The sequence below is a fragment of the Vidua chalybeata genome, chromosome 14, assembly GCF_026979565.1.
Source record: "Vidua chalybeata isolate OUT-0048 chromosome 14, bVidCha1 merged haplotype, whole genome shotgun sequence".
In the NCBI taxonomy this organism is placed as follows: domain Eukaryota; kingdom Metazoa; phylum Chordata; class Aves; order Passeriformes; family Viduidae; genus Vidua; species Vidua chalybeata.
This window is the reverse complement of record NC_071543.1, coordinates 734,331-756,146: the sequence shown is the minus strand read 5'-3', so window position 1 is coordinate 756,146 and position 21,816 is coordinate 734,331. Positions and strand designations below refer to the sequence as shown.

Sequence of the window (21,816 nt, the reverse complement as noted above, 5' to 3'; positions counted from 1 at the left end):
TGGGGTTTTTTGGTGTTTTTTTTTGTTTGTTTGTTTGGGGTTTTTTATGAATCCTTGATGTAATCCTTCACTGAGGTCACAAACAGTATGAGTAGTGTACCTACAGAGCTTTTAACGTTGTAGATTTCATAAGACTAGAATCATAGAACAGTTTGGGTTGAAAGGGACCTTTGGATGTCAGCTGGGCCAACCTCCCCTGCAGTGAGCAGGGACATCTTCAATTAGATCAGGTTGCTCAGAGCCCTGTCTAATCTGATCTTGAATATTTCCAGGGTTAGGGCACCTACCTGTGCCAGTGTTTCACCATCCACATTGTAGAAAAAATTCTTTATAACTAATCTCAATATGCTCTCTTTTAGGTTAAAACTATTACCCCTTGTCCTATTGCAACGGGCTCTGCTAAAATATGTGTCCCCATCTTGCTTACAAGCCCCCTTTTAAGTATTGAAAGGCCACAATAAGTTCTCCCCAGAGCCTTCTCCAAGCTGAATAATCCCAACTCTCAGCCTTTCTTGACAGGGGAACTGTTCCAACCCTCTGGTCATCTTCATGGCCTCCTCTGGACTCGCTCCAACAGGTCCATGTGATTCCTGTGCTGGGGACCCCAGAGCTGGAGGCAGCACTGCAGGTGGGGCCTCACCAGAGTGGAGCAGAGGAGCAGAATCCTCTCCCTTGACCCGCTGGCCATGCTGCTTTTTGGGCAGCCCAGGACACACTTGGCTTTCTGGGCTGTGAGCTCCTGCTGCCAGCTCATGTCCAGCCTCTCATCCCTCAGCAGGGCTGCTCTCCACCTGTTCATCCCCCATCCTGGATCAACAGTGGGGTTGCCCCGACCCAGCTGCAGCACCTTGTACTGGCCTTGTTGAACCTCGTGGGATTCCCATGGGCCACTCTGCAGCTTGTCCAGGTCCCTCTGGCTGTCCCTCTGTCCCTCAGGCATTGCAAGTGAACGACCCAGCTTGGTGTCATCTGCAAACTTGCTGAGGGTGCTCTCAATCCACCGTGTCCTTGATGAGGACGTGAAACAGTCCTGGTCCCAGGACAGGCCCCTGAGGGTCACCACTTGTCACTGATGTCCATCTGGACGTTTAACTTTTGGCCACTACCTTCTGGATGTAACCACCCAACCAAATTCCTCATCCACCAAACAGTCCAGCCATCAAATCATCTTTCTCCAGTTTAGAGAGAAGGGTGTTGTGGGGAACTGTGCCAAAGGCTTTACAAAAGTCCAGAGAGATGACACCTATAGCTCTTTGCTTCTCCACTGATGTAGTCACTCCATTGAGGAAGACAGCTAGGTTGGTCAGGCAGGATATGCCCTTGGTGCAACTGTGCTGGCTGTGTTGGCACCTCTTGTCTTCCATGTGCCTCAGCACAGCTTCTAGAAGGATCTGTTCCATGATCTTCACAGGCACTGCACAATTCCGTTGTTTCCAGGGTCCTCTCCTTTCTACCCATTTTAGAAATGGTTGCAACTTTTCCCCTTTTCCCAACTGGGACTTCATTAATTCATCTAACTTGAATTATTACCATATAAAATCAGCATTGTAAACATTTGAGTAAACCCATGCATCACCTGGGTTTGGAACTGTCTTGCTGGCAGATCTCAGAACACACTTGTCAAAGAAGAAACACTGAAGAGAATGTTTCAAAATGGCTTCTTGGGGATCAGTGTTAAGCCCAAGGACTTCAACATCTTCTTTGATCATTTGGCAATAAAGTCAAAGTAAGCATGATGAAATCTAGCAGATGAAACAAAAACTGGTGAAATGTTAGTCCATGCTGCATTCAGGGTAGTCACACAAAGCAAAGCAATTGGATTGAATGACGAGGCTGGTTCCTCCTAATGTGTGCTTAAACACAGTTTCAGTGCAAGATCCTGTGTCAGCCTTACTCAGGTAGTGTGGAGATGCAAATCCTGGAAAGTAAGGATTTTGAAAAGGCAATGGAATTACAGCAGATAAACTATTCAGTATGAGCATCTCCGTTTACAGCCACACAGGGAAGGATTAATTTATTGCATGTACAAGCAGGTGAACATAGAGTTAACGTTTGAGGGCCAGGGAGCAAAAGAGCTGCCTAGAATGATGCACATATAGGAAGGATGTTGTCCAATGTCCACTTCATTTTCAATGCTGAACAAAAATTGGAAGTATTCTGGGAAAAAAAATAAATTTGGGCTTGAAAAACACTTGTACTGAGGCACTTGAAGAATGTCTTATCTGAAGTTACCAGAAAGAAAACCAGGAATGACTTTATTTATAAATATATCCTTGTGGATATGACACCAAATACGTTGTGGACGGACACCAAATGCTGTTAAATCTTCCAGATTAATCTAGCAGAAAATGGGATGAGAGGCTGCTTGAATTCTCAAGTTGCATTATCTTGAAAATAGAAATCGGGCACCTGTGCTTCAAGAACTTTTAGAGAAATCCTCAGAAGAGGGAACAGAGCCCTCATCATTTAAGTTTTCAAATCCAGTGGTGTGGCAGTTTGAAAGCTTGCCTTCCTAAGACAAGCTGGACCAAGCACATTGGAAGCAAAGTGAAATTGCTCTCAAGAACCATCTCTCCAGGAGCTTGGGACACGATGTGATGGACTGACTGAGCCCCCATAGTGGCAGCAGGTCCGAGGGGGACAGGCAGGCTGGGGCCATAAAGGAGGTGGCAGTGTGAGGCAGGTGCCTGCTGCCCTCCAACTGCTCTCCCCCCATGAGCTGTCTCTGTCTCCTGCAGCGCACCAGCCCAGAAGGTGGGATCCACCTCAACTGCCATTACTGTCACAATCTGTTCAGCGGGAAGCCGGAGATTCTAGACTGGCAGGTGAGGACTTCCCCCGGGGGAGTGTTGAGGTGGAGGCCAACACTGCTGAGAACCTCTGGGGTACTTCCATCTCCCTGCTCTGAGAGCAGAGCTCCTCCTCTGCCAGTCCTCTGAATGCCTTAGCTGCGGTGATGTGCCTGGAGACTGTGCTGAGTGCTGCACTCCTGATGTTCAGCAGGATGTCAGAAGGGCGGGAGGAGACCACTCACGCCAAATCCTGTGCCAGGGGACATGGGGACTTAACTCAGCCCTGTAGTCTTTCTCTTGCTTCCCTGAGAAGTACAGGAACCTCCTGCCAGCCTGGCTGACCTGGCTGTGGTCTCTTTGGCAGGACAAGGTGTATCAGTTCTGCTGCAAGGACTGCTGCGAGGACTTCAAGCGGCTGCGTGGGGTGGTGTCTCAGTGTGAACACTGTAAGCAGGAGAAGCTGCTGCATGAGAAGATCCGTTTCTCTGGAGTGGAGAAGAACTTCTGCAGCGAAGGTACTTGGGGAAGGCATGGGAGAGGCAGAGCCCCCATGCCAGCCCATGCTGGGGGAGGAGAGGAGAGCATGGAGAGGAACAGAGGGGAGATTGTCTTAGCCAGGCCCTGGGGCAAGAGCCTTGCCATGCAGCGAAGGGAGGACTGTTGTGGGTATGGCTTGCTGTCCAGCCAGGCCCTAGGGCAAGATCTTTACCGTTCATTGTGTCCTTGGGGAGGGCCTTCTCACAGCTTTTCTCTCTCTGGGGGCTGGGGAGACAGCAGGTGGCAGCTCCGCTCCTCCTGTCATCATGCACTTCTACGCTCTTGCGTCTGGGCTGGCCTGACCTGGCCTTGCCCTGCCTGCTGGGTTCCTGCACACAGGAGGTTGGAGTCAGACTCTTCCTAGAAGCATGGAGGTGAGAGATGGCAAGTCCCCGTGAGGTCCCATCTTATCCCAGCCCTAGGGGCCAGTGCTGGATTGTTCCCTACAGTGTGTTGCGTGTGCTCTGTTGTCTCCGCAGACCTGGATTCTGGTCATGTTTGGGTCAGGGAGGCCCCCAGTTCATCCTGGGAAGGTTTCACTCCTATTGTTTCTCCGCAGGGTGTGTGCTTCTTTACAAACAGGATTTCACCAAGAACCTGGGCCTGTGCTGCATCACCTGCACCTATTGTTCTCAGACCTGCCAGCGGGCGGTCACCGAGCAGCTGGAGGGCAGCACCTGGGACTTCTGTAGTGAAGACTGCAAAAGCAAATACTTGCTCTGGTACTTCAAGGTCAGTATTGGCACTGGCAGCTTGTGCTAAGTGCTGTGGTGGGCACGGCACCCAGATAAGTGGGCATTGCACTGAGGAAGTTCGCACTGCTGGAGTCTGGCTGGCACTGCTGCGGAGAACCTGGCACTGCTGGAGTCCTGCCTGGCAATGACGGGACACTGCTACGGGGAAGCTCACGTAGCTGGAGTCCCCAGCTGATCCTGCCAGACAGAGCACTGCACTGAGGAAGCTCACAGTGCTGGATCCGCGGCCAGTGCTGCTGTGAGAAGTTCGCACCGCTGGAGTCCCTGGCTGGCACTGGCAGGGCACTGCTGTGGGGAAGCTCACTGCACCTTGCGATGTGCACCTTTCACTGGAGAGTTGTGTTGCACTCGGAGGGGGTGTGGTTAGTTACTCGTTGTTTCTCTCCTGCTGATGCGGGCTTTAGGCAGCTCGGTGCCATGCCTGCAAGCGTCAGGGGAAGCTGCTGGAAACCATCCACTGGCGAGGGCAAATCAAACACTTCTGCAACCAGCAGTGTCTGCTGCGATTTTACAATCAACAGAACCAGCCCAACCTGGACACGCAGAAGGGGCCCGAGAGCCTGCTGAACAGTGAGTAGGAGGGAGGGAGGGAACCTGCATAGCTCAGTCTGAGAGACACAGGGAAGACTCAACAGCAGGGGGTGGAAGCTGCCTGCCTGGGACTGGAGGAGACGCTAGGGAACAATCCTGCACTGGCCCCTGGGGGGGAAAGAACGGAGTGGGACCTAATGGGCTTCTCCATCTCTAACATCTATGGTTCTATGACACACAGGGCCCAGACGGGAGGAGCCGGTGCCAGCGTGCTGCCTGTAGCTCACACTCTTAGCGAGGATACTCAGGGATTTAACATCCTCAAGTTGCCAGCGGAGAGCTCGATTTACAGGGTTAGGGGACAGCGTGGTTTGGCATGACAATCCACCTGCAGCCTCACACCACCTCCGAGCTGTGACCTTCTCAGATCTCATAAACTAATCTGGATTGGGCCAGGTCAGTGCTTGGATGGGAAACATTCAAGGACAAAGAAGGGTGCTGCAGGAAGTGGTGCTGGTGATGCTGTAGGTGGGCTCTCCTTCAGCCAGAGCTGAACCTAGAATGGTCTTGAGGGAGCACTGAGCTGCTGGAGGCACTGTGTCTTGCGATGTTAGATTGGAGTCCTACCACTTACCCAAAGTTCACTGCAGCTTTGGGGAGTTGCCAACCCTGTGTCCCAGATAACCCCATTCTGCATCCATGGAGTACCAGCTGGAGAGGAGATTTTCGCTGCCTGTTGCCCCATTTCCTATCATTAACTCGAGCCAGTTCCTTATGGAAGATTGCAAAGTGCTTTGGGATCCCTCAGGATGGAAGGTGCTCCTAGTGACAGTGACCAGACACTGCTTGGCCCTCGGACACCTGCAGTCTCATTCTGTTTGGTCTTTCGTAGGCCATGATCTCCTGGGTGACCTGGGGGATATAGTTAAAGTGCTTGCAGCTTACAGTGGGACTTGGTTCAGTGCATCAAGCTTCAACACCTACCTGCATCACAGGTTCAGGGCTTTGCTGGCCTCCCTGGGATTCCATGACGTGTAAAACCCTGGCTAGGGTGTGCCAAGGAGGGGAAACCAAGGACCTTCGCATGAGAGACCTCAGCCTGCATCTCCAGACTCTTGAGGTTCCTCCCCTGACTAGTGCACTGATCACAGGACAGGGGAAGCTCCGGACGTCGTTGCTGCTTAGGCAGCAAAGCAGAGCTGCTCTGCCAGAAGCAGAAGGTTTCCCCAGCTAGGGGAAGCCCGACCTGCCTTCCAAGAGCCATGCTCTGTAACAGGCTGTGTGAGGTGACAGCTCAAGTGGCAGCACACTGGAGTGACCTGGAAAAGGAACTGTTGGTTTCTGCCGGCACAGGGGTGCCCATGGGAATTCTGCTTTTACAGTGCTCTGCTGCCCAAGGGAGGAGGAGGTGTGTGACATGCTGGTTCTTGTAGCTCACCGAGTGATTCCACAGCCCTAGCCATGCTGTTCCATTTGTCCTCTGCTGCCAAGCATGTCGCTTTTGAGAGATCTGTAACACGGCTTTTGGGACAGGCACAGTGGGCAAGCTCTGCCTGCAGAGGGAAGCATGTTTCACCCTGTTCAGCCGTTGTCTCCTTGGAGCCATGGACCACAAGACTGAGAAGTACCTTCGCCACCACAGAGTCTCCACCTGAGAGTCTCAGGCCTCCTCCACCACATCTCTGGAGGCCCCCCAGAACTCTGCTGCTTGGTATGTGGGGCATCACTCTTCACTGTGCCACTGCTGCATCTCCTGTGCAACCTGTAAGGGCTAAAGGGAGCCAAGGAAAAGCCTGTCATCGGTCGTCAGTGCTCAGCTGAGCACGAGTTCCAGGCTGCCCCAGCAGTTGCTGTGCTTGGCGGATGCTGCTGGTTGCACTGGGCCCTCTCTATGCTCTGGCACACCAGTCCCCTGCCAAATGTGGGACAGCTGTGGACATCCTTGCCCCCAGGACTGCGGCCCCAGTTTGCAAAGGAAGGACATCAAAGGCAGGACCCACTTACACAGAGAGCTTTCCAGCTGTGCTGTGCTGTGCAGGGGATTCTGGGAGGACCAGCTTCTGCATGGTCTCCTGTGGACCTCACAGCTGTGTTGCCAGCTTGCAAGGGACTACCTGGATTTCAGGCTCATCTTGGACAGAGCTGTTTATTCTTGCTTACTCTCTTGCAGCCAGTGATTGCCTAAAACCATTAAGTCCTGTGATCCAGTGGCTGCTACCAATCTGGTGATCCTTGAGACTTCTTCTAGCTGATCATACAAGCAGACATTCCCTTGCTGGGAACAGTTCATGTAGTGTGGGATTGAGGAGCTTTGCTTCAAAACTGTGCCTAAAGGCTTCCAAAAGGAGCTGGCTCTGCACTAGGCTGTCCAGCTGGAGAGGGTAGAAGTCACAGTTGTGGCAGGCAGTGCCTTGACAGTTCCTTAGCTGGTGTTGGGATGAGAGTAAAGAACGAGCTGCAGCTTTCCTGGAAGCCTGGACACGTAGCACATAGCAGGAGAATCTTGTTTTCTTTAGTCCTAAATCATTGACCAGCGGGGCAGTCGTGTTTGCTTTAGATTCTGCTGCAGCAGAAATTCTGCTCATAAGCCATAGCTTCTCTTTTCTCATTCAGGCCACTGGTGTTTCCTACCTGGACCTGCTGCCCATCCACTTTGGGTTGTCAGGGTGAGTTCTTGGCCCCTGAGACTGCTGCAGATCCTATGGCTGAATGCTTAGCTGCAGACTAGGAAGCTTCCTCCAGCTGGGATTTATCTGTTGCCCCCTGTGGTGGTCAGCAAGTGGAGCCTGATGGGCCTCAAATTGTACAAGAATTATCCTTCATTTCCTCAGGTCAGAGGAAGTCTTCACAGTGTGAATGTCCCTGTGTTGGACCTTTAGGAATCTGGGTCCTTCCTTGAAGGACCTGTCTGTGTATAGGAGTTGTGAATGGACCCGCCACTGCCTTTGGTGCTGGGACCTGCTGCTGTCCTTGCAGGGGTCTCCCTCATGCATGGCCCACCAGTAGAAGGCAGTTCTTTTTGCCAGTCACATGGGTAACCAGGGATCACTGGAGACTGGGATGAAGGTGCTCTGTTAGCTCACCAGCCCTTGAGATGGGTGCAGGTTTTCTGCAGAGCACATGAGCTGGAATTGTCACCCAAGGCAGGGTGACAGTGTCACCACCTGAGACCAGCGTCTGCTGCATGTGCCTCTTACCTGCAGGTGATCCTCTCTTTCCTTAGGGGAATGGGACTGCATCCCTAGGGCTGGGGCAAAGCTGTCTCTCTGCTTTCTGGGATTTCTCATAATGCTGCTACTAGCTCTGTCACCTTCTTCCCAGGGATCTCGAAGCACTTTGCCAAGATATTTGTTGCAGGGATATGGAGGCACAGGGAGGGGCCATGGCTCGGTACAGCAAGCCAATAGGCAGAGCTGGGATAAGAGCCCTGGATTCCTCTCTCTACAAGGGGCTGGGATTTCTCCTGACCTGCTGTGATGGGGAAGGGGTGGACTGTAAGGGAGCACAAAATCACATGGGAATAACTTGATTTTGGAGTTGTAGTGTCTTCTGAGGTGTTAGGGCTAGAGATTGTGGAAACATTAACTGTTCCTGGAGTGGCCAGGAGCAGTTTCTGGGGAGCCTGTCCCTGCTCTCTGGCTGCTTGCACCTCCAGTCCCAGCAGTGGGACATGTTGGCCCAGGAGCTCTTGAACTTAAGAGTTGTTGCTTTCTCTTACAGGTCAAACTTCAGAGCCAAAACCAGCTGTCCCTTCCACACAGAAGGCAGAAACTAACATGGTAAGACCCATTAGAAGGTAGGAGTTTGCAAGACAAAAGGGCTGTCCCCAAAGAGAGGACTGTTCTGCCATTGCTCAGGGAGAATTCATTCTTCTACAACCAGTGCATTTTGAGATGTCTGGGTAGTGGGCAATGAAGAGAGCTCCTAGGAACATGTCTCAATATGTCCCCTGCAAGGGGGAAGAATAACTGTTCCCCAGGAATCAGTTGTGAACTCCAGGATATCCTGACACTGTGGCACTGGCTCCTCTTTGCACAGTGCTTTCAAACTGAGCCTGGGTATAGTTGCTCTGCCACTGTTCCCCTCTACCCCATGGGACAGGAGCCACCACTGCTGGACTCCTGGCACAGCAGAGGCAGCACACAGGCTTGCTGCCTGCCAGGAACAGCTTGGCAGTCCTTCATCACACTCTGACCATGGGAGTGTCCTTGTGCTGGGGACTGCCAGGCTCCAAGAGGTGCTTTGGGAGTCATTCCATCTGCACCTGTAATAGGGAAGAGATTGTGTTGCCTTAGGTGGACACCAACCTCCTGCTTTCTGCATTTCCCCAGCTGTCAGCAAAGGCCTCCTCAGCCCAAACGTCCCCAGCTGTGCCACCTCCCGCCCCACCTCTGGTTCCAGCCACCCCTCGGAAAAACAAAGCTGCCATGTGTAAACCACTGATGCAGAACCGGGGTGTCTCCTGCAAGTTTGAAATGAAGTCCAAAGGATGTCAGACAGGTAGGAAACTGGAAGGATTACAGGGGCATTTTGGAAAGGCAAGTGGCATGTCCCTACTCCAGACTAACTGTGAATCCAGCCTGAAATGCTGCACAGAGCAGGCTGCACCCTTTGGCACCGTGCTGAGGAGTCTCTGGGCAGGTGCAGGGCATACATGGCAGGGCTGGGGGTAGGGAGCCCATTTCCATCACCAGCAAAGGGAGAGGCATAGAGAGCTCTGTAGCACGATCCTGCCTCTTGTGGGACAGCTCCTGTTCCTCTGGAGATCATTAGCTTGTCTGAGGGCTGTCTGCTAAATAAGTTCCACTCTAGTTCCTGTTGGGCATGTGTGTGTGGTCTGCAGCATATGCAAGGCAACTAGAGCTCTTAGCAGGGCTATGTAAGAGCAGGATTTGTACATCTGGCTAAGGCAAGAAGTACATGTTGCTGGCCTGTCTCTTGTTGCTGGCCTTGACTTGCTGCTATTCCAGCTCTGCCCCTGAGTCCTAGCAGGTGGTGGCTGGTAGGGCCGTGGTGCTGGATGGCTGGGGCATGGCAGCATGCAGCAGAGCTGGGTGGAGGAACTTCTGGGATTAAGGTCACTGATGTGTTTTTGCTCTTGTCAGAGGCTGACTGGAAGCCCCAGCTGGTTGTGTTGCCAATCCCCGTCCCGATCTTCGTGCCTGTGCCTATGCATATGTACTGCCAGAAAGTACCTGTGCCTTTCTCCATGCCTGTCCCGGTAAGCAACACGCTTCACCTGCTTGTGTTCTTCTGCTGTTGTGATCCTGCCTTGCTCAAGTCTCCCTGCTTCTCTCTTCATGCTCTGCTCCTGCCTCTGCTTTTATGTCAGTCTACTGAGTGTCAGTTTTCTGCCGGGTGTGCTGCTGTCCACAGGTGCCTGTGCCGATGTTCCTGCCCACCACACTGGAGAGCACAGAGAAGATTGTGGAGACCATTGAGGAACTGAAGGTGAAGATCCCCTCCAATCCTCTAGAGGCTGACATCCTGGCCATGGCTGAGATGATTGCAGAGGCTGAGGAACTGGACAAAGCCTCCTCAGACCTGTGTGGTAGGTTCTGCCATGGCTTGGTCTCGTCCAACAGCTGGGATCAAGGGGGGTTTGCCAGCTCTTGGAGCTAAAACACCTGCCGGGATTATGGCTCTCCCAAAGCCTTTGAAGAGGAAGCAGGGAAGAGCAAGTCCCTAACTTCTGCTGAGGGGGTACCAGAAGGGAAGAACTGCAGCAGGGAGCAATGCCCGCCACTGCCCCTTTTGGGGGTGCCAGTCTTGTGGCAATGTGCAGCTCTCTCAGTTTATTCAGGTGGCTGTTCAGATTCTTCCCTAAAGCAGCTTCCATGCTACAAAAGGAAGCTGCATAGAGCCCTGGTCTTGCAGGTTTTTTACTTGGGGGCTGCATTCCTACAAATGGCAGTGATAGGGGTTGTGGCTGGGGAGACAACAACCTTCCAATGTCTTGCTGTTCAGGGAAAGCTGGGGGTGGGGCTGCTCTGATCACAGGGATTCTGACTTCATCTTCCAGCTGTCACAGGGAAAACAGATAAAAGACTTTCAAGAAAGTTGGGTTTCTGATGAACGTTTTTATTTCAGACCTGGTGAGTAACCAGAGTGCAGAGGGTCTCCTGGAGGACTGTGATCTGTTTGGACCAGCACGGGACGATGTGTTGGCTATGGCTGTCAAGATGGCAAATGTCCTCGATGAGCCGGGCCAGGACCTGGAGGCTGACTTCCCTAAGAGTAAGAGCTGGGTGACACAAGTGTGCAGGGCTGCTGAGGGTCCTCCCACTGCCCTCAGCTGTGTGCACTTACCTCCCCGTGCCCTCTGCTTCACCTGGTGTGAGAGCCCTGCGGTGACTGCTTGCAATAGGGGTGGGCAGACCACCACTTCTGAAGGAGTGTGTGTTTGTCCAGACTAAACTCAACCTGCTGTGAACGTGAGACCCAGAGAAGGGGGAATGAGAAGTTGATTTTAACAGCACAAAGAGCAGGGCAGCAGCAGTGGTGTGTTTATGAGTGATGATTCCAGAGGATCCAGCTAGATGAGAAATCTGGACATGGCATGGCATCCTGAGAAATGGCAGAATTGCTGAATGTCTGTTAACAGAAGGTGGAAGAAGAGGCAGGGACTTGCAGGAGCACAGCAATGCTGAGGCAGGATGCTAGCAGCAAACAGAAATTGATGTGCCTGTGCCAGGCTGTCCACAGTACTGGCCTGGCACCAGGGAATGAGGAATGTTCTTCAGGTTTAAAAAATAAACAAACAAAAAACTGTCAGAGAGGAGAATGTGGGGTTCTGGTTATTCTGAGAAATTTTGGCATTGTCTGCCAGAGCCATATTTTCTTTGTTGGGCTGTGGCTAAAAGTTCATGCCAGACAGTGGTAGAGGATGTGAAGTGTTTCCTCTTCATTTTACTGTAAAAATCAGGCCAGCACAGGGGGCAGGATGAGAAGTCTTAGCTGAGGCCTTCTGCCTCTGTTTCCTTTCAGATCCCCTGGACATCAACCCCAGTGTGGATTTCCTCTTTGACTGTGGGCTGGTGGGACCAGATGATGTGTCCACAGAGCAAGATCTGCCTCGAGCTGTCCGGAAGGTGAGTTCTCTGTGGGTACTGCCTACTTAAAAGCCCTTCGGGTTTGGAGTGGGAGCTGCCACCTGGGATGTAGGAGGTGAAGTGTACCAGAGACTTAGGTGTGCTGGGGAGGTTGTGCCCTCTGCATTCAGGGCACGGTTGGCCTGCAGGCCACTCCTTGAATGAAAATACTTGCTTGTCACTTCGGAGGAGTTTTGAATGCTACGAGTCATGTGACAGCTGGTCTCTTTCTTGCCCGTGACCCTCGTAAGTAATGAACTTTGTTGGCTTGGCTGCCAGCAGAACGGTGCCTGCTGCCATGGCACACTGTAGGGAGCTGACAGTCAGCAGGTGTGAGGGGTAGCCAGGACTCTGCACCTGTCCCAGGTAGGTGCCCAGTCTCACGGAACACCTCTCTGCAGGGGCAGAAGCGTCTGGTGCTCTCTGAAAGCTGTTCTCGGGACTCAATGAGCAGCCAGCCCAGCTGTACAGTGCTCAACTACTCATACGGTGTGAATGCCTGGAAGTCCTGGGTACAAGCCAAGTATGCAGGGGGAGAAACCAGCAAGGGAGAGGAGCTACGCTTTGGCCGTAAGTGCCTTGTCTGGATGCAGTGGAGTGGCAGAAGCCTCCCAGAAGCTGGACCTTGGGGTGTTGAGGTGTTCCTGACCATGTAAGTTGTTGTCTGAGGCTGCTGTGCTTGTCTCTGCAGCCAAGCCCATGAGGATCAAGGAAGACATCTTAGCCTGCTCAGCAGCTGAGCTCAACTACGGCCTGGCCCAGTTTGTCAAGGAGATAACCCGGCCCAATGGGGAGCGCTATGAACCGGACAGCATCTATTACCTCTGCCTTGGCATCCAGCAGGTGAGGGAGGCGTTGCTGCCCTCAAGTCCTCTGCAGCCAGACTCGGGGGTCAGATCTGGTGAGGGGTGCTTGTACCCTTCATTCTGCCTTCTGGGGACTCTGAGAGGCTGCCTGGACTCTCCTTTAGTGCCTCAGCCCAAGACAGCATCCCACCTGGTTTAGTCTTTGTTCCCAAGCTTAGAGAGTAGGGTGGCATCTGTTCCCCAGCCTTGCACCCTTCTTGCACAACTCTGAGGAGGGCTGGGGGATCTCCCCAAACTCAGGCCCTTCTTCAGCACTAAGTCTGCTTTGTCATGCCCCAGGGTTTTCCTTGCAGAAAGTATCTGCAAGGATACCCTGCAGATCTGCAAGTATCTCTCAGAAGTATCTGCCCAGCAGCTCTGGTGGTGCAAGGAGGGCTGCTCTGCATGTGTGCCCTGGGCTCTCTGGGGTGGGTTTGCATTCCAGGTGCTGCTGTGTTTCTCTTGACTGTGTGTTCTGTCCTTTCTAGTACCTGCTCGAGAACAATCGTATGGTGAATATATTTACAGACCTTTACTACCTGACCTTCGTGCAGGAGCTGAACAAATCCCTGAGTGGCTGGCAACCCACGATCTTACCAAATAGTACGTGTCTTCAGAGTACCTTCAGTCCCCACATATATCCAGTTTGTGCTTGTAGCCTTGGATCCTCTGGCCTGATTGTGCTCCCCCAGCTTCATCCTTGGCATAGGCAGCACAGTCCTGCTGTGTGTTGAGGTCATACTGACCCAAACCAACTGCAGAGCCAGCGTGGTTTACGCTTCAGCAGCTTCTGTTGCCCACAGCCAGGGTAGCTGGGAGCAGAGCGCATGTGCTTTGTATCCTGGGACAATTTGAATCTTTACAACACTTCACAGTGATGTCTCCCCCCTTTGGCAAGGAGGATGCCAAGCCAGGAGGCACACTGGTGCATGTGTTTGTGCTCCCAGCACGTGGATAAGCCCTGCACATGATGCTAGGCCTTGGCCAAGGTTGCTATGCTGCTGCCTTGTGAATGGGCTAACCTAGAGCTCTGCAGAGGCTTTTCATGATGCTGTGATCTGGGCTGCCTTCCCTGCTCTGTCTTGTCAGTAGTTAGTTCATAGATCCAGCCTCATCTCTGCAGATTGGCTATCCCAGGCAGAGCCATTTGACTCCAGACCTGTGCATCTAGGCAGGAACTGGCCAGATCTCTCCTGCCTGCTGCTTTTCCCTAATCTCTCACTGAGTGTGGTAGAGCACTGACCTGGAGTTCACTTTTTGGCCATCTGTAGTGATGAGCAGTTAGGATTGATTTGGGTTCTCACTTGTGGTTTGGCTGTGATCTGGGGAGGCTTATGGCTGGGCAGAGCCTTAGCTCTGCTCATGGCTCAGGAGAAATAACCTTGTGAAAAAAGAGATGCTGTGAAGCATCAGTCTTTTACAGTGAGTTTGCAGAGGCAGGATGGAGGGATTGCCACAAAGCCGCTGCTGATGTGACCTGGTTCTCGCTCTGTGTGTTGCAGACACGGTTTTCTCCCGTGTCGAGGAGGAGCACCTCTGGGAGTGCAAACAGCTGGGTGTTTACTCACCCTTTGTGCTTCTCAACACCCTCATGTTCTTCAACACTAAGTTCTTCGGGCTGCAGACAGCAGAGGAGCACATGCAGCTCTCCTTCACCAACGTGGTGCGCCAGTCTCGCAAGTGCACCACAGCCCGTGGCATGACAAAGGTGGTGAGCATCCGCTACTACGCTCCTGCCAAGCAGAAGAAAAGCCGAGGTGGGTCTGGGGGAACATCTCTGTTCCTCCCCCTGCATTCCCCATCAGGATCCAGCCGTGATCCAGCTCTTTCCCTCTCTGCAGATGGCGGCTCGGGAAAACGAAAGCGTGAGGAGGAGGTACCGATGCTGGAGCAGCGGGAGAACAGGATGAATCCCCTCCGATGCCCAGTCAAGTTTTATGAGTTTTATCTCTCCAAATGGTGAGGCTTTCTCTGGAGAAGAGGCATGTGCCATTTTGGGGCCGCTTCTTATTTTTGATGGAACCCTGTGGAGTGACTGCTGCTTTCCAGACATTTGTACATGAGCATGCAGTCTTGCCCAGGCTCTATGCTGCTTCATTAGACCAAGTTTGAGAGAATGCTTCTCTCTGGCCTCTTCCACTTCCTGCCCTTCTCCAGACTGGCAGGAATGTGCAGTAGGAGTCCAGTGCTTGAGCAGTTCGGGGTTTTGGTCTTGAGCAAGGAGCTGTGGGTTGGGTTTGTGTCCTTATCCTACTGAATGATAAGAGGCCGTGATGAGCTGTGAACACCCCTCACTAAACATGACCTCAGTCCAGGCTGTCTGAGCCCCTGAAGCTGGTATCCCAGGTCTCACCCTCCTCTCTCCCCACAGTCCCGAGAGCCTGCGGAGCCGCAACGATGTGTTCTACCTGCAGCCCGAGCGGTCGTGCATCGCCGAGTCCCCGCTCTGGTACTCGGTGATCCCCATGGACCGGAGCATGCTGGAGAGCATGCTGAACCGCATCCTGGCCGTCAGGGAGATCTACGAGGAGCACAGTCGGCTCAGCAGCCTAGAGGATGACGTGGACTAAGGGCAGGATGCTGCTGGACTGGCTGCACTCCAGCCCTGGACACCTCATCTCGCTGCTTCCCATTGCAGGGCAGGGGCCATGCAGCATAGGAAGGGATGGTGCTGCAGCAGTGCTGTCCCTGCATCATTACCAGACTTGGACCTCCCATCCTGCTCGTTACAGGCATTCCCTACGTACGTGGCCCCCGCACTCAGCTCTGTCTCCAGTTTTGGCTGCTGGGTGAGCCATCTTCCCCAGGGCCTGTTCCCATGGCACAGGAGTGGCAGAGTCCCTGGTGCAGCTCCCTTTGCCCAGCCCTGTTCCTCCCCTACCCCCAGCCCTGCTACTACCCCTCTCTCCCCGTGCGCCAGGACAGGAATTGCACAAAACACAGTGCCCCGCTGGACCAATGGCCCCCAAAGCTTTTACTTCCCTCTTCTTTAGCATTCCCTCACAAGGCCGGAGGTACCAACAGTAGCTCTGCTCCTGGGGCAGGATTGTGTTTTCAGGCCAGTGGACATGGGCCACGGGCAGCCTGAGAGCTGTTGGGCCGGGGGGAAGAACTTCTGTCCCAGGGTGGGAGAGATTTGGGTTGGTTGCACGGAGTGGCTGGAGCTCGCACTGGAATCTGTGGGCAGAGATCTGGCCTTGCCACAGGGATACCTCCCTTGTGTGCAACCAGGATGCCTCCCTCTCTTTGGTCAATGTTTTCTGAGTCTGCTGAAAACTGATGGAGGTGGGTCTGTGCTAGTGCTGCCCCTCTCTTGCCCACTGTTCCCTGTCTTGGTGTAAGGACCCTCCCCTGTGCAAGGTGCCATCAGTGGAAACCTCTGCTCCAGCCAGGGGCCTAGGCATTTGCTGGAAGAAGCAGGGAGCCCTGCCTGGCCTCCCCCTCCCTCCCACAGCCACAGGCTGCCACCACCCTGCCTGGCTCCAGCTGTGCCACTCTGTGCTGCCTCCTGCCCCTTCTCATGTTCTGGTCGGTTTTCTTGAGCTGTACATGGGTCTCCTGTTGAGCCTGTATATGTTGTTTTGGGGCCATCTGTTCTCTGTGTCCATGTGGAGAGTGAGCCGCTCACCAGTCTTGTTGTAGTGATGCCAGGGCAGTGGGACTAACCCTGTGTCTCTGGAAACCATTCATTTCAAATAAAGATGTGGAAAACTTTGGCAGCCGCTGGTTTTTTCCCCCTGGGCAGGGTGAGCACTGTAGGAGACCAGGGCCAGTGTCCCTGTGCTGCTGTGCACCTCACTCCTGTCCATCCCAGCCTGTGCTCCCTGCACTTCCTACCCTGCCTGGGCCCTGCTGTCCTGCCAGCTCTGGCATGTGGTGATGGCCTCTGCCCCAGTGCCCACGGGTGCCAGCATGGCATGCCCTGCCTGTCCCTGCCCTGCCCTCGGCCCACAGTGCTGCAGCCCCACCCAACACAGCAGTGGCCCTGCCCTGGCCATGCAGCGTGTCCATAGGATGGAGCAGTTGGAGGGCAATGCCACAGTGACTGTGAGCAGAGCAGGAGTCAAGTGAGGTGCGGTAAGTGTTTATTTTCTCCCCCTTCCGAGCTCTACTCGCAGCCCTGCTGCTCCCCAGGGTGCCAGGAGCAGCTGAGCAGTGTCCCCAGGGCTGTTCCCAGCTCTCATGCTGGCCATGGGGTCCATGCCTTGGGCCTGGCAGAGACTGGAGACACAATCAGCACCGTGACCACCCACGCACTGCCCATCCCTGACCATCCCAGCAGTTTACACTGACAGGTCTGCCGTTCGCATGTCCCTGTGGGACCCACCAACCACCCCTAGCCATGCACCTGCCTTCTTCAGCGGTGCCAGGCCATGGGGGGGTCTGCCAGCAGCCAGGGGGCTTCCAGCCCTGGGCAGAGTGACATAGGTGCTGCCAGGCCCTCCAGGCCCACCAGGAGCGGTTAGGATGCGGGACTTGGGGCCTGGCCCCCGACGGCACTTGGTGAGACCCAGGTGGTAGATCTCCACCAGGTTGAGCAGCAGGGACACGCAGGCCACCCCCAGCATGAAGAGGATGAAGATGGTCTTCTCAGTGGGCCGGGAGATGTAGCAGTTGACCGTGTTGGGGCAGGGCCAGCGGCTGCAGGTGTAGAGGGGCTTCAGCTGGAACCCATACAAGGTGTACTGGCCCACAATGAAGCCCACTTCCAGGAGAGCCTTGAAGACGATGTTGCAGATGTACGTCCTCAGGATGGCCCCCTGCATGCACACCCGTGCCCTTGTGTTCCCTGCAGGGAGCTGGGGCTGCCTGGGGCGCTGCCGCCTGGCCCCGCTGCTGGCCCGTGCTGCCTTTTGCTGCTGTGCCTTCTCCTCCAGATGCACCAGGTGCAGGATGTGACCCAGATACACAAGGCTGGGGGTGGAGACAAAGATGATCTGCAGGACCCAGAAGCGGAGGTGGGAGATGGGGAAGGTGCTGTCGTAGCAGGCACTTTGGCAGCCGGGCTGCTGCGTGTCGCAGGAGAAGCCAGACAGCTCGTCACCCCAGACCCGCTCCGCGGCTGCCCCCAGCACCAGGATGCGGAAGACGAAGAGGACGGTGAGCCAGACCTTCCCCACCACTGTGGAGTGCTCCTGGGCATTCTCCAGCAGCCGGCCCAGCAGGCTCCAGTCCCCCATGGCCTTTGCTGCGGTGCCCTGCAAGACAGCCACTCTCCAGACACAGCCGCCCCACAACCCGCCAAGATGCCTCCCCACTCCCTGGTCAAGCAGGTGTGCACAGACCCAACCCAAGGCTGTGCCTGAAGCGTCCCCATCCCGCGTCCCAGGGGACCCCCTAACCTGTCACAAGGAGAGCAGGGGGAGCAAAGGCCTCCAGCAGAGAGCTGGGAGCACCACGGGGAACAACCGCGGCGGTGATCCGGCACGGGGACCTCTCACCGTAGACGGTGCGTGGGGCAGAGCCCGGTGCTCCCGCGCCGTCCGCTCCTGTCAGTGGGGTGGTGGGGGATGCTGCTCCCCAGCTCCTCCGTGGGGTGCGGACAGGTCTGCCTGCTCCGTCTGTCCAGTCACCCAACGGCACGGGGCAGCTGCGTGCCCCATTGGCTTTCATTGTGACTGGCACATCAAACAGCCACTGGGGAAACTTTTTCCCTCTATTTTTGGTCTGGGCACTTTTCTAATTATATTCGGGGCTGCAGGGACTGGTGCTGGGGGAGCGCAAGCCCTTGGACACTGATCAATGCCACCCAGGGGTCACTGGCTGCTGCCGGCTGTCAGGGCAACACAGCCACAGCCCCAGCTCAGCCCTGGCACTGCAGCCCCCACAGCCCCTCGTGACACCCACCAGGGCTTGGGTGCAAGGATGGACACCCCACACTGGGCACCCCAGCTCCTGGCATATCCCGGCCAGAGCAGAAAGGAGGGAGGCAGCACCTGAGAATGGAGATTTAATGGCCCAGGATGGCCTCCTGGCCATCTAGGAGAGCCAGACTCGCGCCTGAGGGATACTATCCTTGGGACAGGGACAGCAACAGGCCCCTGGGGCAACTGTGGGGCCAGGGCCCCCGCAGTGGTGGCCCTAGCAGGCAGAGCAGCGGTCACCCTTCTCCTGCAGCCCAGAATTGCGACGCAGCATGTCCTTGAGGGAACCGTCCTGCTCTGTCAGCAGCTGGTTGATCTCATTCTGCTTGTACTCGGAGGAATGCTTGTGCCCGTAGAAGGAGCCCTTCCCCGACGAGGGGTTGGTGTGGTGCTGGCTTCGGCGGGCGCAAGCCCGCACCACCAGGTAGACCAGCTCTGCCATGTTGAGGATGATGCAGATACTGGAGGTGACCAGCATGAAGACAGTGAAGATGGTCTTCTCAGTGGGCCGGGAGATGAAGCAGTCGACAGTGTTGGGGCAGGGGTAAGCCTCACACTTAACCAGCCGCATCATCTGGTAGCCGGGGTAGAGCATGTAGAAGATGTACATGAACACGGCCTCGAAGAGCAGCCTGAAGACCACGCTGCAGACGTACGTCCACCACAGCGAACCCGCTATGCGCATCTTGTGCTTCTTGACCTCTTCCATGTGCTTGGCATCTGCGTGCCCTGTCAGCACCAGCAGCTTCTTCTCCTGGTGCTGCTGGTAGGCCACGTGCATGGCCACGAGAAGGGCTGGTGTGGTGACGAGGATGAGCTGCAGGGCCCACAGACGGATGTGGGAGATGGGGAAGAAGTGGTCATAGCAGACGCTGTTGCAGCCAGGCTGCTGGGTGTTGCAGGTGAAGGCAGATTTCTCATCCCCCCAGACGCTCTCGGCTGCCACCACTAACACCATTATCCGGAAGATGAAGATGACGGAGAGCCAGATGCGCCCGATGGCAGTGGAGTGGCGGTTCACCCCGCTCAGCACCGTGTAGAGGCCGGCCCAATTCATCGTTTCTCACGTCTGCAGGAGAGAGCGGTGAGGGATGGTGTTAGGAGCAGGAAGGATCCCTGGCTGAGAGCCAGCAGGTCCTGGCTCCAGTGCCAGCAGCCCCAGGAGGGACCTGGGAGCGACTGGGTGGGCAGCCCTGGCAGGTGGAGAGCAGGATCGACAGACAGGGGGATGGCAGCGCGGTTCCTGCTCCTGACACGGCTCAAGGCGGCATTTTGGCCAGAGCAGGCAGGAGGCTGGCTGCCCCAGCAGTGCCAGACTCTCCAGTCCTGCCGCCCCACACTGGCACAGGGATCCTAACCCACAGCGGCCACAGAGAATGGGGGCGAAGCTCCCACACCTTCGCAGGGACCACCAGTACCCAGTGCCGAGTTCTTTGGCTAGGAATGGTCCCGAGGAACTTCATGGGCTCCACTGCACCAGTGCCTCCCTCTGTCCTCCCATTATCTGCAGGAGCATGGCCAGGGAGTCCTGAGCTGGGGGGCTCCCCCCGTGCAGCCCTGCACTGCCACCCCCCCCCCCCCCAGGACCTTCCTTGCCCAAGGAACACGGGGCGACCCCACCCCCAACACAGACCCCTGCCTCACCAGAGCCATCCGCTGGCACTGAGCAGCCCCGGGAGCTGCTTCCCACCCCCCTGCATGAGTCCGGGTGGCTGGGAGCAGCCACCCCCCAGTGTGAAGGATCCTGGCAACGCGTACCTGCCGGTGAGGAAGGGTCCTCGCAAGCTGCCCCCAGTGGCCCCTCTAAGGTCTCATGCCTCCCGCAGGAGAGCTCTGCTCCGCCTGCCCTCGTCTCTCTCTGCCACTGCCCTGCACTGGAAGTCATATGGTGCTTTATAAACTATTTACATACAATGGGGCCTTTATCGGCCCCTGAACAACACACTTTAGCATTCAGATCTAACGCCCTGACTTCCGCCCACCCTGGCCAAACAAAGTGCCTGTGTGCTGCATTCCCGCTGCTCGGCCCTGCACCCACTCCCACCTCCCCACCACGCCCCGCACCGACCACGGCGGCCACGGCCTCCCCACCGCGGGCTGCTCGTGGCGGCACCCAGCCACAGACATCGCTGTGCCGGACGGGCCACGCAGGGTGTCCGGAGGTCCCTTCCCCGGGAAGCACGGCCGAGCCCAGCTGCGTGCCCATCCCGCATGGACGGCACTGGAGTAGGGGTCTGGCACCGAGCACTCGGTGCGCCGCCGAGCCCTCGGGTACCGCTGCTGTGAGTGCTGCCACCTCCTCAAGGCTCTGGTACCAGCGTCAACGTCTGTGAGGAGGGCATTAGAGCTGCCCCGCGTGTGCCGCTGGAGACGCGGGAGAAAGCCCGGAGGAGTGACGCTGGCTGCGCGCTGGGGCCGCGCTCCTCCGCCGCGAGGGACGCACTGACGCTGCCCTACCGCTCGGACATGCTGGTGGGGACAACAATCCCTGTGCTCGCACAGCCCCCGTGCCCCTCAGGGCTGGTGTCCCAGCCGCGCTGTTACACTGTGCCCCATCCCTGCGGGGATGGCGCCATGTCCCTTGGGTTTTGTCCCCAGCCTCAGTACACCCCAGCAGCACACCCAGTAAAGCCTCCCAGCTGGGTGCCCGCAGGCTGGCAGGGCAATTAATTCCATCCCAAATGCCACCTCCTCCCCTCAGCCCAAAGGCGCGAGCAGCCGGAGCTGTGCAAGCGGTGGCGGCCAAAGACCGTCCAGCAAAGCCGTGAGGACGCCGCTTGTGCCTTCAGTGCCCCGCTCCCCACTCCCGCCATGAGGGCCAGCATTGCCGGCTCTCCTCTCCCAGGCCCAGGGCCGAGCGCTGCTGTGGCCCCCACTCTGGGCCCCCCCGGTGCTCCCCGGCTGGGGGACATGCGGTCACCCCTGCAACGGTGCTGTGCCCGCCAGCTCCTCACCTCGACACCAGGACGGACAATCAATGCTCTTCGGGATTGCAGCAATCGGTCTCCACCGCACCACCCTGGACTTTATACTGCCCTGCAGGCACGTCACCCACCCCCTCCCAAACAGCCTTGCTCCTTCCACGGCTCGCCAAGTAAACACCGCAGGTGCGTCCAGCCTGGCTCGCACCCACCCGCATCCACCACCGCGGCTGAGCATCCCCCGCGGCCAACCCCGGGGCTACGGCAGCGCTGGGGCAGGGCCAGTCCCCCGGGAGAGACCATCCCGGGGGACTGGAGATTTCTGGTCCCCGTGGCCCCACTCCCCTGCTGTGAGCATCCTCCCCGCCGCATTCCTTGCAAGCCAGGCACGTGCACCGTGGCGGAGCCCTGCTCTCCACCCGCGGGATGACCCTGGCTACCCCCGGCTCCTGGAGCACCTTGATCTGGTGCTTCAGGCTG

At 56.1% G+C, this 21,816-nt stretch overlaps 3 protein-coding genes across 9 annotated transcripts in view; 1 reads left to right on the top strand and 2 right to left on the bottom strand.

Annotated features, from left to right (window-relative positions):
• ZMYM3 (zinc finger MYM-type containing 3) overlaps positions 1 to 16,266 on the top strand; it is a 33,764-nt gene extending 17,498 nt beyond the window's left edge. For 4 of the 5 annotated variants that reach the window (XM_053955807.1, XM_053955808.1, XM_053955805.1 and 1 more), the window contains exons 10-25: positions 2,739 to 2,825; positions 3,157 to 3,307; positions 3,889 to 4,061; positions 4,489 to 4,654; positions 8,336 to 8,394; positions 8,947 to 9,115; positions 9,721 to 9,836; positions 9,992 to 10,166; positions 10,706 to 10,852; positions 11,603 to 11,706; positions 12,108 to 12,276; positions 12,398 to 12,549; positions 13,040 to 13,154; positions 14,054 to 14,308; positions 14,393 to 14,510; positions 14,923 to 16,266. In XM_053955807.1, coding sequence (XP_053811782.1) covers positions 2,739 to 2,825; positions 3,157 to 3,307; positions 3,889 to 4,061; positions 4,489 to 4,654; positions 8,336 to 8,394; positions 8,947 to 9,115; positions 9,721 to 9,836; positions 9,992 to 10,166; positions 10,706 to 10,852; positions 11,603 to 11,706; positions 12,108 to 12,276; positions 12,398 to 12,549; positions 13,040 to 13,154; positions 14,054 to 14,308; positions 14,393 to 14,510; positions 14,923 to 15,121 — 2,355 coding nt within the window. In that variant the 3' untranslated portion in view covers positions 15,122 to 16,266. The remainder of the gene's footprint in view (positions 1 to 2,738; positions 2,826 to 3,156; positions 3,308 to 3,888; positions 4,062 to 4,488; positions 4,655 to 8,335; positions 8,395 to 8,946; positions 9,116 to 9,720; positions 9,837 to 9,991; positions 10,167 to 10,705; positions 10,853 to 11,602; positions 11,707 to 12,107; positions 12,277 to 12,397; positions 12,550 to 13,039; positions 13,155 to 14,053; positions 14,309 to 14,392; positions 14,511 to 14,922) is intronic. The other variant, XM_053955809.1, reaches the window with a different exon arrangement.
• Positions 16,267 to 16,619: 353 nt separating this feature from the next.
• On the bottom strand, positions 16,620 to 18,062 carry LOC128795221 (gap junction alpha-3 protein-like). Its single transcript, XM_053955815.1, has one exon. It carries the CDS (start codon positions 17,729 to 17,731, stop codon positions 16,835 to 16,837), a length of 897 nt encoding a protein of 298 aa, XP_053811790.1. The 5' UTR covers positions 17,732 to 18,062; the 3' UTR covers positions 16,620 to 16,834.
• A 426-nt stretch (positions 18,063 to 18,488) lies between these two features.
• Positions 18,489 to 21,816, bottom strand: GJB1 (gap junction protein beta 1). 3 transcript variants are annotated; one of them, XM_053955817.1, is made up of 3 exons: positions 21,370 to 21,424; positions 20,174 to 20,289; positions 18,489 to 19,484 (listed from the first exon to the last, which is right to left on the bottom strand). In XM_053955817.1, exon 3 carries the CDS (start codon positions 19,470 to 19,472, stop codon positions 18,633 to 18,635), a length of 840 nt encoding a protein of 279 aa, XP_053811792.1. In that variant the 5' UTR covers positions 19,473 to 19,484; positions 20,174 to 20,289; positions 21,370 to 21,424; the 3' UTR covers positions 18,489 to 18,632. The 3 variants fall into 3 exon arrangements, with proteins under 3 accessions (XP_053811792.1, XP_053811793.1, XP_053811791.1); XM_053955818.1 differs by lacking the exons at positions 20,174 to 20,289; positions 21,370 to 21,424 and adding an exon at positions 21,795 to 21,816; XM_053955816.1 differs by lacking the exon at positions 20,174 to 20,289 and having other exon boundaries at positions 21,370 to 21,470.